At 42.2% G+C, this 13,462-nt stretch overlaps 1 protein-coding gene across 2 annotated transcripts in view; it reads left to right on the top strand.

The window, feature by feature from the left end:
- The first annotated feature begins 762 nt into the window (after positions 1-762).
- The window catches only part of VCAN (versican), a 105,493-nt gene continuing 92,793 nt past the window's right edge, over positions 763-13,462 (top strand). Inside the window, exons 1-2 of one of the 2 annotated variants that reach the window (XM_045848089.1) lie at positions 763-1,157; positions 12,634-12,709. In XM_045848089.1, the coding sequence (XP_045704045.1) occupies positions 12,640-12,709 (70 nt within the window). In that variant the 5' untranslated portion in view covers positions 763-1,157; positions 12,634-12,639. The remainder of the gene's footprint in view (positions 1,158-12,633; positions 12,710-13,462) is intronic. The other variant, XM_045848091.1, reaches the window with a different exon arrangement.

Genomic DNA, 13,462 nt, shown 5'->3' with positions numbered 1-13,462 from the left:
TGATTGATATATCCAAGGAGTCTCTGTCACTCAGAACAATTATTAAATACTCTGTCACGAGGGACACTTTGAAAGTCTGACGGGAAAAAAAAAAAACAGGAAAGAATCTAGACTGAATGTAGGTTTGTGTCAGAGGAAGAGGATCTGTTTGATCCAATAAGAGAATTTCCTGTCCAGCCCTTTATTACCAGGTCTTTGTAGATTGCACAGGGACGCTGGCCTCCCCATTGGGCAGGTCCCGGGAAGGAAGTGGGGAATTCTTATGCTTTCCCTCTAGATCTCAGAAGGATCTCCCTTTCTGTGTCTCAGATTGGCAGAAACCTGGAGCCTCACACTTCCCTCAGATGGGACACGCAGGCTCTGTGGCCGCATAAGCACGCTGCAACCAAGTTCTTTGCTGATTTTACCGAGTTTCGTTTGCTCGCAAGAACTGACGGTACTCAATTGTCTAGTACTAGCCTGTCCCACAGGAGCCTGGGGGCTCGTTCCCCCCTAACCGAGAACTGGCAGCACGGGGGCGGGAGGTGGGGGTGGGGAAGGGGTGGGAGGGCAGTGGTTCCTCGCACGCAGTGCGATGTTACTTAGGGAGTAGCTGAATGGGGAGTGCTGCTGTCCCCAAGCCGATTGGTACTTGTCAGGAAGAAACGCCGAGAGGTGGGAGTGCCTGGGGAGGGAGGCAGGCGGTCCCTACCGCAAGCGCGGGGAGCTGCCTTTCCGCCTCTCTGCCTGTTCTCCAAGCCTGGGCTCTTAGGAGTGGCTGAAGCAGCGGAGCGCTTCAGGAGCCTGTGAATGAACCCTCCTCCTCTTCCTCTTCCTCCTCCTCCTCCTCGATGAGTCTCCTCCTCGATGCTGACGGTACAGTGATATAATGATGATGGGTGTCACAACCCGCATTTGAACTTGCAGGCAAGCTGCCCCAAGCCTTTCTGGGGAAGAACTCCAGGCGGGCAGGCGAAGCAGCCGCGAACATTAAGTGCTGTGGACAGGCGCTGGACCAGCCCCGCAACCTCCCGCATCCTCCAGCACCATCCCGCACCCTCCGCACCCATCCCCAGGCCACCGCGCTTCCTATGTGATCCGCCCAGGCAACAACGAACCCATTCGCGCAGCTCTGCGGTGAATTGTTTCCCACAAACTGCACTAAGCCGCCTTTCAAGGTAATCACGTTTCTTTGTTTCCCCTTAAAAAAAAACTTATAGAAAAAAAGCGAACTTAGAAAAAAGAAGTACATTGCAATTGATAGAAGGCTTTAATTAAGGCAAAAAGAACTATCTGTAGGGCTAAGTTAAGAAAATATAAGCACTTTAAAGATGCAGGTAACTTTCAGAAGGACATTTGAAGAAACGAATACAGAAGGACCGTGGTGCTGAAAAAGATCCAGACAAAAGAAGCCCGAAGTGGGGTGGGCGTAGAACTACTAACGGATTTGGGGGAAGGGAGGAAAGAGAATTGTGGAGAACCCCTAGAAAAGTCGTGGGGTCTTGAGCTGGAGAGGAGAGAGGGACCCCTGGCACATTGATCTGAAAATTTTTGTTAACCTGCTGAGGCAAAAGTTTGAATGGGGACTCCGAGACTTGCCCACATACAAGTCCCAGAAGCTGCTTCGCTGCTGGCCACCTGGTTCCCGGCCCCTGGTGTGCAGTCAGTTCTCTGCGTTCCTGGAAAGCTGCTTGGGGCAGCTCCTGACAGGGCGACCCCACGTCCCAGCAGCCCGGGACCTGCGCCGACGTGATCCCCTCAGCCGTAGGCAGCCTGGGGGTATGTCCGGCCGGGGGAGGTGCAGAGTGTCGGGGCTGCGTCTCCTTGGCGATTGGGGGGCTGTCAAGGCTCTCCCTGTTGCCCCTGCGTTCTTTTGTCCTGCGCCTTGTGCACCGGGGCTGTCCGGGGAAGGAGCAGGAGAGGGGGTGGGGTTACTGGAGTATCGTGGAGGTCTGAGCGGCACCTGGGCGGGAAAAGCTCGCCCTAAACTAGCAGTGATGTACAAGAATTTTATCTTACCCTGAGGAGCTAAGTGGAAGCTTTCACTCCCATCTCAAGGAGCAAGCCAACGCTCCGAGCACTCTGCAGACAAAGGTGGTGCGGGGACTCGAATCTGGAGCCTCTAGGACCAGCCGTCTCGCCCCGGTGACCGAAACCTTCCTTTTCTTTCCATTTCCCCAGCCCCTCCCAGCTTTCGGCCCAAGTTGAGCAACTTTATTGGCCGGTCAAACGGCCACGGAGAGCGTGTGCCGGGAGCCCCGCGGGACGCCCTCTGTTAAGCGTCCCACCGCCCTGCGGAGTCTTGGGTGCTGCCGGGCTGCGACATCCCCGGTGCTTGTGGACTAGGGAGCCTCAGGGCTGTCCCGGCTCGTGGTCTCTATCACTGGGCGGGTCACGGTCAGTGTTTAGGCATCAGATATCGAGGTAGAGAAATAATGTCATAGTCTAAACTATTTGCTCTGGGATCCAGCTGCACATCAACAAGTCTGGCATGTCCCCGGAAGATGCTGCGGGACGAAAGAGAAATCTGTGCAGGGCCTGGAGAGGTGTCCCGCCGTGCGCACACCCACAGGCGGAAAGGCAGTCTCGCTATCTGTGTTCCTTGTATCATCTTTGTCTCTCCCTCTGTCTCCATCTTCTCTGCCTCCCTTCCCCTCTCCCAGCCTCTGCCGCTCGGCCTCTCTAGCTCCTGCGTCCCCTCCCCCATGGCTGACAAATGAATGGCTAGTGTGAAAACCCAGCCTCCCCTGTCCGCCGACGCAGGCTAGCAGGGAGGAGCGAGGGAGGAGGTGCGCTCCTTGGGATCAGCCTGCAGTTGCCTGCAGTGGACTAGCAGAACCCAAACGTCTAGGAACAGGGGGTTTTGTGGCGGGTATGGGCGCCCCCTGATGGAGAAATCCAGCACACGTGGAGAAAAACGAGCCCCTCCACCGGAGCGAGTAGTTTTCACAAGGATGGAGGGCCCCTGTAGTAGTTAGTTTTCTACTCAGAATCTGGAACATAAATCTAGGGGTTTGAAGAACCCAGGAAGGAGACCTTGTCTTTGACACGTTTCAGAAGTGCCTACACCCGAGTCAGCTAGGATAAGTGGCGAGTCTGCAGCTTGGCGCATCAACACTCTTTACCAAGGGCGCGTCCAGGTTTTGGGTGGGCAGAGAAATGAAGGATGATGCTCAATTTTGGGTGTCACCATAAGAAAGAGAATGCAAAAGGCCTTGCTTTTGTAGATTTTACTAGGGCCTTTGATCACTGGAACGCAAAGCTGGGGCACCGCCCCAGGGCATTGCAAAAGAAGGGCCCCTAGTCCAAAGTTTACACCTCCTCAGCGTCAGGACACTCGAACCAGTAAATTTGGAAGGAGGGCTCCAGGAGAAAAAAGAGAAGGGAAGGGAGGGGAAAGGAAAGGGACAGGGGGTGAAGTAGGAAGAAGAAAGGAGCAGAGTTGGGGCAGATGCACGCGAACTGCTGGAAGCTGACCCGCAGGGTTCGTTTCGAGGTGTCGGGCTGAATTTCGAGTCTCTTTTTAAAATAGTTTTTTAAGCCCAAGAGCGACAACCAACGCGACTGAAGCGGCTAGCACGGTGGGAGGGTGGTTAGGGGAGGAACTAGCCCCTTGCAGCGGCTGGGGCCTGGGGCCTTTTTTGAGCGGCTCAGCACCGCGGGGCTGGAAACTGCCCCCGGCACTCTGCAGCCCCGGAGTTCACGATCCGCTGCCACGTGGGCCGGGGCTTCAGCTACGGGCCGGAGACGGGTGTGACTTCTTGGGCTCCAACACAGCTGTCCAGAGGAACCAGCCGTCCGCTAAGACGCGCTGGCGGGGAGCCTGGTGGGTCCCCGCCCAGAGACCAATGGAGGCGGGGCTATGCTCCACCGCAGGCGGGGCCGGGGGCGGGGCGGGGCGGGGCGGGGCCGGGGCCGGGGGGGTGGGGGGAAAGGCGGGGCCGGCTACGTGGTGGGAGCCGGGCAACCAGGCACCAGGGGCTGAGGGTGTTGTCTGCTGTTGTAAGCGACCCGACTTTTACCAGACCGCACTAAGCACACTTATTAAAAAAATGCCTTTTCTTTTCTTTTCCTTTCTTTTCTTTTCTTTTCTTTTCTTTTCTTTTTTCTTTTCTTTTCTTTTCGCCTCTTTTCTTTTCTTTTCTTTTCGCCTCTTTTCTTTTCTTTTCGCCTCTTGGGAGCAGTAAGAGTTTTTGCCTTGCGACAGGGAAGAAGCAAAGACTTACTCTAAGAAAACTTTATTTTTTTGGTGGAAATATGTGATGATTTTATTCTGTGTTAAATATGTTCAGGTCGGTTTAAAGATCTTTTTTGTTGTTATTGTTTTTACAGGATAATCACGTTCAAGGCTATTATAAAGAGTTCGTCTGGAATGGCAAACAATTGCCATTTTTGACAGGACTGATAGAATTCTATCTGTGATCGCAAATACGCATGAGGCTGCGGGCGTAGCAGAGGTCCCTGTGCATCACTGGCCTCAGTGTGGGCCCGGCCCGTAGTGGGAACTCCTCACTTATTTATGAGATGACTGAGCTAGTGACTCGAGGGAATGTGGCGCGGACGTGACACTGCCACCTACAGCTGCATTTTAATTTCTCCTACTTCTCTTTATCTTAGATATACAGGGTTTTAACGATCTTTTCAATCTCACATTCTGACATGTAACTAACTGATCTTCTTTCCCTCTCTTTTTGACTCCTAAAAGCTGTGACGTAAATTGTTTGAAGTGCTGCTTGGAAGTTGTGTCAAATGTATCGTGAAAAAAATTCATGTAAAGTTCTAAAATAGCATGTTGTCAGTTTAATATAAAAACAGAAGGTCACCCGTGAAAGCAACAATTATTTGTCTAAGATAAAATCTCAGTGCCCTGAAGGCTGCACTCAATTGGTTGGGCATCCTTCTGTGATGCTAAAGGTCACTGGTTTCAATCCTGATACGGGTACTGGCCTAGGTTGCAGTTTGGTCCCGATGTTTCTCTCTCACATCGAAATTTCTCTTCTTTCTTTCTCCCTCCTTTCCCTTCTCTCTAAGAATAAATAGATTACAAAAATCTCTTCCTAGTTTGGGCAATATATAACTTGGAATGCCAGCATATCAAGCAGAGGGTCTTAGGGACTGACATCTAGTTCTGAGCTCTAAGTTAAGAAAGGAATATTTTATGGCTGTATATGCCTGTCTTGTCTAATGCTGCAAAGGGTTCCAATGGATTCCAAAGTGATTGACCAATTACTTCCTCCAGCAGGAAGTCCACAGTCCCTAATCTTCTTGTGGGTGGTGGAAAGAGGGATGAGATTCAAGACAATCACTAAGAATTTATGTAAGAATTCAAAGTTACTTTTTTGTTTTTCTTAGTTAAAAAAATGAAATTAAAAGGTATTCCTAAATTGTATTTCTGGCTATTAAAAATGAAGTTTGAAAGAAAAAAATCCTCCTAGATTTACATAAGTTTACAAATATAGGTTTCTTCTTTCTTCTTTTTCTCTGCTCTTACAAACTGGAAGGGAATGCTTCTAATATTATGAGATCTCTATAGTCATGGCCTTGTAAATTCTGTTTGGAAAGGATCTAAAAAGCTAATTGAAAGCTGAATAAAATTTATATTACGGACATACTCATTGTTTTCTCTTTCCTCACATTATTATGCTTAAGGACTTCATGGTTAATGATTGGTCACTCATTGAGCATGGAAGCCTTTGGGAACACAAAGATCAACCAAGATTGTTCCCAAGAGTGGTGAAACTAAGCTCTCCTTTCCTAGTGGGCTTTAAAGATATTTGTCGACTTTATTCATACGCAAACATCAGTAGACACTGTAGTTAAAATGGGATTTTGCCCTGTGATGGAGCAGAACTTTTCAAGATACATGGTTCTTTTGAGGAAAAGAATGAATGACTGTAGTAAGCTATTATGTCACCACCCACCTAGAGAACCCAGTTAGGACTCACAAACCCTCATTGTTGGAGGTTACTAGCTCTGGTCTGAGAAAACATGCTTTGTTGTATAGGTCTATACTTTACAAGAAAACACAAGGCCAGTACTCTGTCTGGTTTGGAATCAGAACAAGGGGATTTAGAGAGAAATGCCTTGGCTGAGATGCGCTTCAATGAATGAATTTTTGCCAGTTTCCTCTGGTAGCCTAGATGTGGTAAATGACATATCTATATCTAATCTATATCTAGATCTAGATCTAAGTATATACACACACATATAAGTATATATTCTATATCTATGTATATTCCCCAGGGTTTTTTGACTTTTCTAAGTTCTTATCACTGAATATGCAAGGAGTACTTGTATTTCAGTGGTTAGTGCAAAGTACCTTTGTTTAATGTGTTTGTCAGTCATGTTTCCTGAAATTCCTCTGGATAGATCAATAATCTATGAAAGAGTGTAAATGAATATCTACATTTAAGTTTACCTTATTTCTGTGTGTATATAAACACACATACACACCCACAAATCCTACCTGGTTTTTCTAATCTAAAAATTTTAAGAGGTGCTTATGTCCATAAAAGTTACATTACATCACTTATAATAAACATATATATATATATATAATATATGTTATAATCTTTTTATTGCTAAATTATTGAGTTTACATTACCTGTGTGGTATAGTGGGATAAGCACCTGACTAGGAATCAGAAAGCTTGACTTGAACTTACCAGCTGAGAAAATCAAATTAAGACACAGTTTCTAACCTTTAGTGTCAGAATCAAAAGGATGAATACCTGTGGAAAGGCTTCTGCAAATGGAAAACTATGCAAATAAGTGGTGTTAATATATTATGTATGTGGGATTCAAATCAATTCTATAACATTAATAATGACAGCATTACATAAATATATATTTTCTACTAAATATATACAATGAGTTAGGAGTATATTATTCTAAGAATTGCCTAGTTCCATTGAAGAGAATCCAGAATCCAGAAATAGAATGAAATGGACATGAAAATTAATTGAAAAAGAAGGATTATTCAATAAATGGTTTGGGGACAACCAATCAGTTCACTCACAGAGTCAAGTTCTACCTCATTTCTTATCATAAAAAAAGTTAAGATGTATTGAATATGAAATGTAGGGAATGATATTTAAAGAAAATGTCATTTACTTTAAGGCTCATTAGGGAACTGGTGAAATAAAAAATGCTACATTCATCTGATGGAACACTATGCAGCTAAAAATAACACAGAAAAACTGTATTTGCTGATTTGGAACATTTTCCAAAGTGTATTATATTTTAAATGAAGAAAGTAATGTGTTAAGTAGTGTGTGTAATACACATCTAATTATGTAAAAAAAGGACATATTCATTAATTCAACAAATATTTACTGAATGTCCGGTGCATTGTGGATGTAATGAAAAACAAAATACCAAAGACTGTTTTTTTTGAGCTTATACAATGGTAGAGACAGAAAGGCCATTACCAAATATATTCATGAAATGCTGATAAGGGCTATGGTGAAATGTGAGCAGGGAAAATGGAATAGAGAGTGCACTATGTTTTCCAGGCAGAGAACAGAGCAGCAGTGCTAAGGGGCATTGACATGAAAAAGCTTAGCAAGTCCAGGTTCAGGAGTCTAATTGCAGCTTAGACATAAATTCTTATGGTGCCATTTATTCTGTGAAGTAAATTCATGAAATTTCATGTCTAAACCATGAGATATTTCTCCCTGTATTACAACCATTCCTCCTGTGAAAAAGCACCCAGGAGCAATCTGATAGACAATGTTCATTACTTTCACTTTGTGGCTGAGGTGTGCTAGACAGTTGGTTGTCTGGGGTAACTAATTTGAAGGCTGGAAGACAAAACCACTATGCCTGTGTCCCTAAGTCACCCTTTGCTCAGTGGGGCTTCCCCCAAATGAAGGGAGAATATTAAATGTCTGTTTGCTAGAACTTGGGCTCTCTCTTTCTCTGAGCAGCCCATTCCTGGTGTGACATTTATCCTCTGTGCAGTCATTTCTCATGGGTAGGAGTCTGGTTGACCTTGTCTCTTGTGTCTCCCAGGCAATTAGACAGCTGCAGTCAGCTGTGTCTTGATTGTTCAAAGACTCTCTCCTCTCCTCACTGACTTTACTGGAGTAGTAGAAAACTAAATATAGGCACAGCTCTCCTATCTCCCAGGTTTTTCTATGCAGACAGACTTGTTATCACTAATAGATTATGCCTTCAAGACTGACAGGAAGAGCAGAAGAATAGAAATAGGGGTCTGAGTGGTGCTGAAAACAAACAAACAAAAGCGAGACTTTAGAAAGTTTCTCATTTAGTAGAAAGACACATACCATATGATCTCACTTATAAGATGTATCTAATGAACAAAATAAACTAATAAGCTAAATAGAACCAGAGACATGGAAACATGGGACAGACTGACAGTGGCCAGAGGGGAGGGGTGAGGGGGAAAATGGTAGAAAGGGGAAGGGATTAGTCAAAGAACATGTATGAATGATACAGGGACATGGACAATGGTGTAGGGATTGACTGTGGGACAAGGAGGGTGTGCTGGGCAGAGGAGGGCAAAGGGGGAAAATTGGGACCACTATAATAGAGTAACAATAAAAAAATAAAGTTCCCCATTTATTAGAGTTCCTCATTTATTAGTAAGATCAAACACAGAAGGAACATAAGGTGACTTAACAACCATGAACATGGACATAGCCTTAAGAAAATTAAAGAAATGAATGAATGCACATGCATGGTGGTATTTGCTAAAAAGATAAATGACCATCCTTTAGATTAAGGGATATAAATTCTGTGCCTACAGGGAACAGGCATGGAGTAGAAATGAATGAGAAGCCCAATGGGCACACAGAGCCAAGGTGAGAGGCTGCTGCTTGTTTAGTGCTAATAATTGCCCAGGTAGAATATGAACCTAGAGTTGCTAGATCTGATTTTTCAAAAGACGTCACAGATCTGAGACTTGGTGTGAAAACTCCAATTTTTAAATGTTGGCCACTTACTCAGACATAACTTTACAAATGTATTTAAAACATGATCTATCTCTCCCTTGTATTTTCAATGCACTGGTGTCATTACTTAACCTTGTCTTGGGATGATTTTAAGTGATGAGGATATTTGTTATACTTACATAGATGAAAGATCCCTTTTCCTATTCCATCAAATAAAGAAGACACTTTTATAAGGATAAAGTGTGGTACACAGAGTTTAGTCTTTGAGTGTCTGACATGGAGGAGATTAGGGTGCAGAAGACACATTCCTGGGTCAGGATCACACCTCTCCTCCAGGTTTGTTATGAGATACAACACTCGAGATATTGACAGACATCAGTTATTATTGCATCATGGTAAATATTCAACTATGTGTTTCAGGTGTTAATTAACCTGCTTGCCCATCTTCATAAGAGACCACTGGTGATTTGCTTCAAAGTGTGTTTCTGAATAGGAAATGGAGGCATAGTCATGCATTTGGTTGGTGTACGAATGTTCTTCAAAAGCCTATTCTAAACCTGGCACTACAGCAATATTGTGGGAGTTAGGAAGCTGAATATGATACAAGCTGTGACTCCCAGAGCTAGTTCTACAGAGGACATCAAACATGTTTACAAGTACTGATTCAAGCACATAAGACAATTTGTTGTAAGCATGAAGTAGCACTTTGCTTCTATACGGGTAACCCAGGTTAATATTTTCAAATCCAAGAGATTCAAGTACTTTTCTTTTTACTATTAGCAATATGAAACCGGGAAGAGAACACCTGTAGACAGACTGAGTTAGTAATTTTTTAATTTAATTTAATTTAATTTAATTTTTTATTTTATTTATTTATTTCTAAAGAAGTGAAGGGAAGGAGAAAGAGATAAAGAAAAACATCAATGTGTGGTTGCCTCTTGCATGCCTCACATTGGGGTCTTGGCCTGTAACCCAGCCCTAGACTGGGAATCAAATCAGACACCCTTTGGTTTGCAGGTTGGCACTCAATCCACTGAGCCACACCAGCCAGGGCTGAATTAGTAATTTTAATAATAAATATTGAATATTTGGCATACTTTATCAATGAGTTATATGTCATATTAATTATTTTATTAGTTCTTACAATTATTCCAATAATTATGTACTGCTTTTCATATCTAATTAGCTACTGAAAATGAGAGGATTAATAACTTACCCCAAATCACGGAGTATCTGTAGAGGATTCAGAACTTGAATTCAGGACCATCTAACAGTAGAGCCCAGACTTTTAACATTATACTTAGAAATATTTCCAGAAAAAAAAGAAAGTTGAGAACAGTTTTTTAAAGGGTGATAAGAAATTATGGTTTATAAGTACATTGATAGAAAGTTTTCTTATTTGGATTCAGTTAATATTCATAGAATACATTTTCTTTAATACTGTTTTATGATATAATCTAACATTACATTTTTTGGAAACTTTTAACTATAGAGTATGTGAAATTGATATCTTTATTTTTCCCTGAAATGTTGCAATGACATTGAGAAATAGGTGTATACTTTCTGTGTGCTGTGGTATCATGTAAGAAATCCAGAAATGTAGAAATCTAATCTCCCTGTTGGTGCTTAACAACATTTATTAGCATATTCTAGTAATTGTATGTTAAATAATAAACTTAATTGTCAAGGTTTATCAACTATATGATTTTCATTGTGAGTTGTCCAATGGCCTATAGATGAAAAATACACATACAATGTATTAGGTTAAAAAATGCTCTTTAGGAAAAATCTGGAATTTTATAATTTTGTTTTAGATCAGTTCTAACACATTTCAAGATATATAAAAATAAAGCATTCAAATCAAGATGAGTATACAGAAAAAATGAATACCTGGCATAAATTATGAAATTGAAATTGAGTTTAAATTTGACTTTGGTTCTTGTAGCATTTGGTTGTTGTCAATCTAGGTTTCCTAAATAATATAGAATTAATATGTTTTCTAAGGAAAGTGTTAGGAAGCTATTTAGGATGTCAGCACATATATGTGTCAGGATGCATTCAGCTATAGGTAATAAAAAGCCCTTATTTTACTGGTTTTAAATAATAAAGGAATTTATTATTTCATGTAAAAGAAAATGCAAAGGTTCACTTTAGGCTCACTCTAGGTTTAAGCTCTGGTCCTTCCAGTTCTTCCTCAGCTCCATCCCCGGGGGCTATCGTATATACTCAGAGATGCAACAGGGCTACAACAGTGAGAGAAGAAAATCTGTCATCACAATGTGCAGTGAGGAAAAGCTACCATCTCTTCTCTCTCTCTCTCTCTCTCTCTCTCTCTCTCCCTAAGATGAATACACCTTTCCCAGGAGCACCTTTTAGAACCCCTGCAAAGATCTCCTCACCTCTCATTGGCCAAAATTGCATTATGTATTTATTTAAAAACTGATCACTGGTGACAAGAATGGGATTTCCTTAGGACAATCAGAATCACTCTTTGGGCTGGGTTTTGACCCTGGCTCCTTTAAAGTATATGGCTGCATGAAGGAGGGTAGATACTATGATGGAATCAGAGTTTTGTAGGAAAGGAGAAAGAAGAATGGCTATTCATAGCCATTCTTGAATTGAATAGCAAACAGTGCCCATTATAGAAGAGTTCTAAATGTGGCTGAGAAGTTCCCTTCTCAGGACCATCTAACAGTAGAGCCCAGACTTTTAACATTATACTTAGAAATATTTCCAGAAAAAAAAGAAAGTTGAGAACAGTTTTTAAGGGTGATAAATTATGGTTTATAAGTATATTGATAGAAAGTTTTCTTATTTGGGTTCAGTTAATACTCATAGAACTGTGGAGATCAAATAATCTGCAATTCCTCAGAGACTGGCTCTTTGATTTCTAGATGGTCCCCAACACTGGTACTTACCATCCTCATAATTACAGCTTCATAGAAATTTGAGCTGGAGGGGACCATTCTGAGTCTCAGTTTGTTAAAATGTTTTTCCCAAAGTCATGCACACAATAAATTAATGGCAAAGCCAGGGCCAGGTGGGTTTCTTGACTCAGATCCGAGTGTTTTCTTTCATGCTTTACCCTTCAGACTTTAGAACTGTTGAGATGGTTTTAAAACTCAAGGCCAGCACTGGTAATTTTTTGTAATTAACAGTTCTTCATAATGTATGTATTTGTTTGTTCAGCCTCCTAGAAACTAAATGGAGTCTGTGCTTTTAAAAAGCCTGCTGAAGTCTTTGCTCTCTCTTTTGATACCATGTGTATGAACCACCAGCAGGTTCCTTCCCATCTCAAATTTGATGCAAATCTTCTTCTTTCAACATCTCTCCCTATTGCTTTCCTATCTTCTCTTGCTCCTTCTATGACCAGTTTCCTGTTTCTAAATAGACTTTGTGGTCACCCTCCTCTCTTTGTGCCAGCTTTTAGCCACCAGTAATAAGGGCTGTGGTCTTTATTGTTCTTCCTATAGCCTACCCAGTTGTGGTTGTCCCACGCGTTCATATTGTTATGTCCCCAAATTGGGTCCTGTGATTATTTTGGTAACCACTGCCCTGTGTGAGAGTCAAACTAATAGTGTTGAGACAACTTCTATTGCAATTTCCTTTCCTGTTTTGACTATCAAAGAGGAGCTGCTCCTGGTATTCTTTTCACATACAACGTACAAATAGCATGTGACTTATAGCCTTCCATAAACCTGAAAGCTTATGATTTACTTTGAATTTTTCTTCATTTCTAGGACAAGATGTTGATTAATATAAAGAGCATCTTATTGATGTGCTCTACTTTAATAGCAACCCATGCACTACATGAAGGTGAGTGTGGTAACAATTTGTTTGGTGCTAAGGGAAATAAAAATTTAAGTGCTGGAGCATGGAATAGCAATATGGAATAACTAGAATAAAAGATTAATTTTTTTATCTATTCAGTGCTGAAAACTTTTAGTTAAAATATTATTAGGCTGAAAAGAGTGGTTTTAAATAAATCAATCAAAACAGAATAATGAACAGGATGCTTAAAGAAGCAGGTGGGCTTATGGTAACTTCCCAGATTACTTCCAGACTGTGCAAAAGGCTCATACAGTCATCCCCTGGTGCCCATGGGCAATTGGTGCCAGGACCTCCCCACAGATACAAAAATCTGAGGATGCTCACTTTCCTTATATGTAATGGCATAGTATTTGCATGTAACCTACGCACATCCTCCCATATACTTTAAACCAATAATGTCTAGATTATTCATAATGCCTAATATAATAGGAATGCTATATAAACAGTTGTTATACTGTATTATTTAGAGAATGTGTTCAAGTATGGAGGCAACCATCTGGGCTTAACTACATATTACTCACCAGCAACATAACATTAAAAAATTATTTTCAATCTTCAGTTGGTTGAATCTGTGGATGCAGAACCTGTGGATATGGAGGGCCAACTGCATGTGTCATTGGGCAAATTTCCCATCTTCTTCAATACTACTCAAAGACTTTCCTATAAAAAAAGACTATCACACCCTCAGGAGACTAGATTTTGAGAAAAGTCAAGAAGATAAAGAGAAGACTGACAGCC

The sequence above is a fragment of the Phyllostomus hastatus genome, unplaced genomic scaffold (genome assembly GCF_019186645.2).
Source record: "Phyllostomus hastatus isolate PE091 unplaced genomic scaffold, TTU_PhHast_1.1 phas_contig_58, whole genome shotgun sequence".
Lineage (NCBI taxonomy): Eukaryota > Metazoa > Chordata > Mammalia > Chiroptera > Phyllostomidae > Phyllostomus > Phyllostomus hastatus.
Note: the sequence above shows the minus strand (reverse complement) of the source record. Positions and strands in the feature narration are given on the sequence as shown.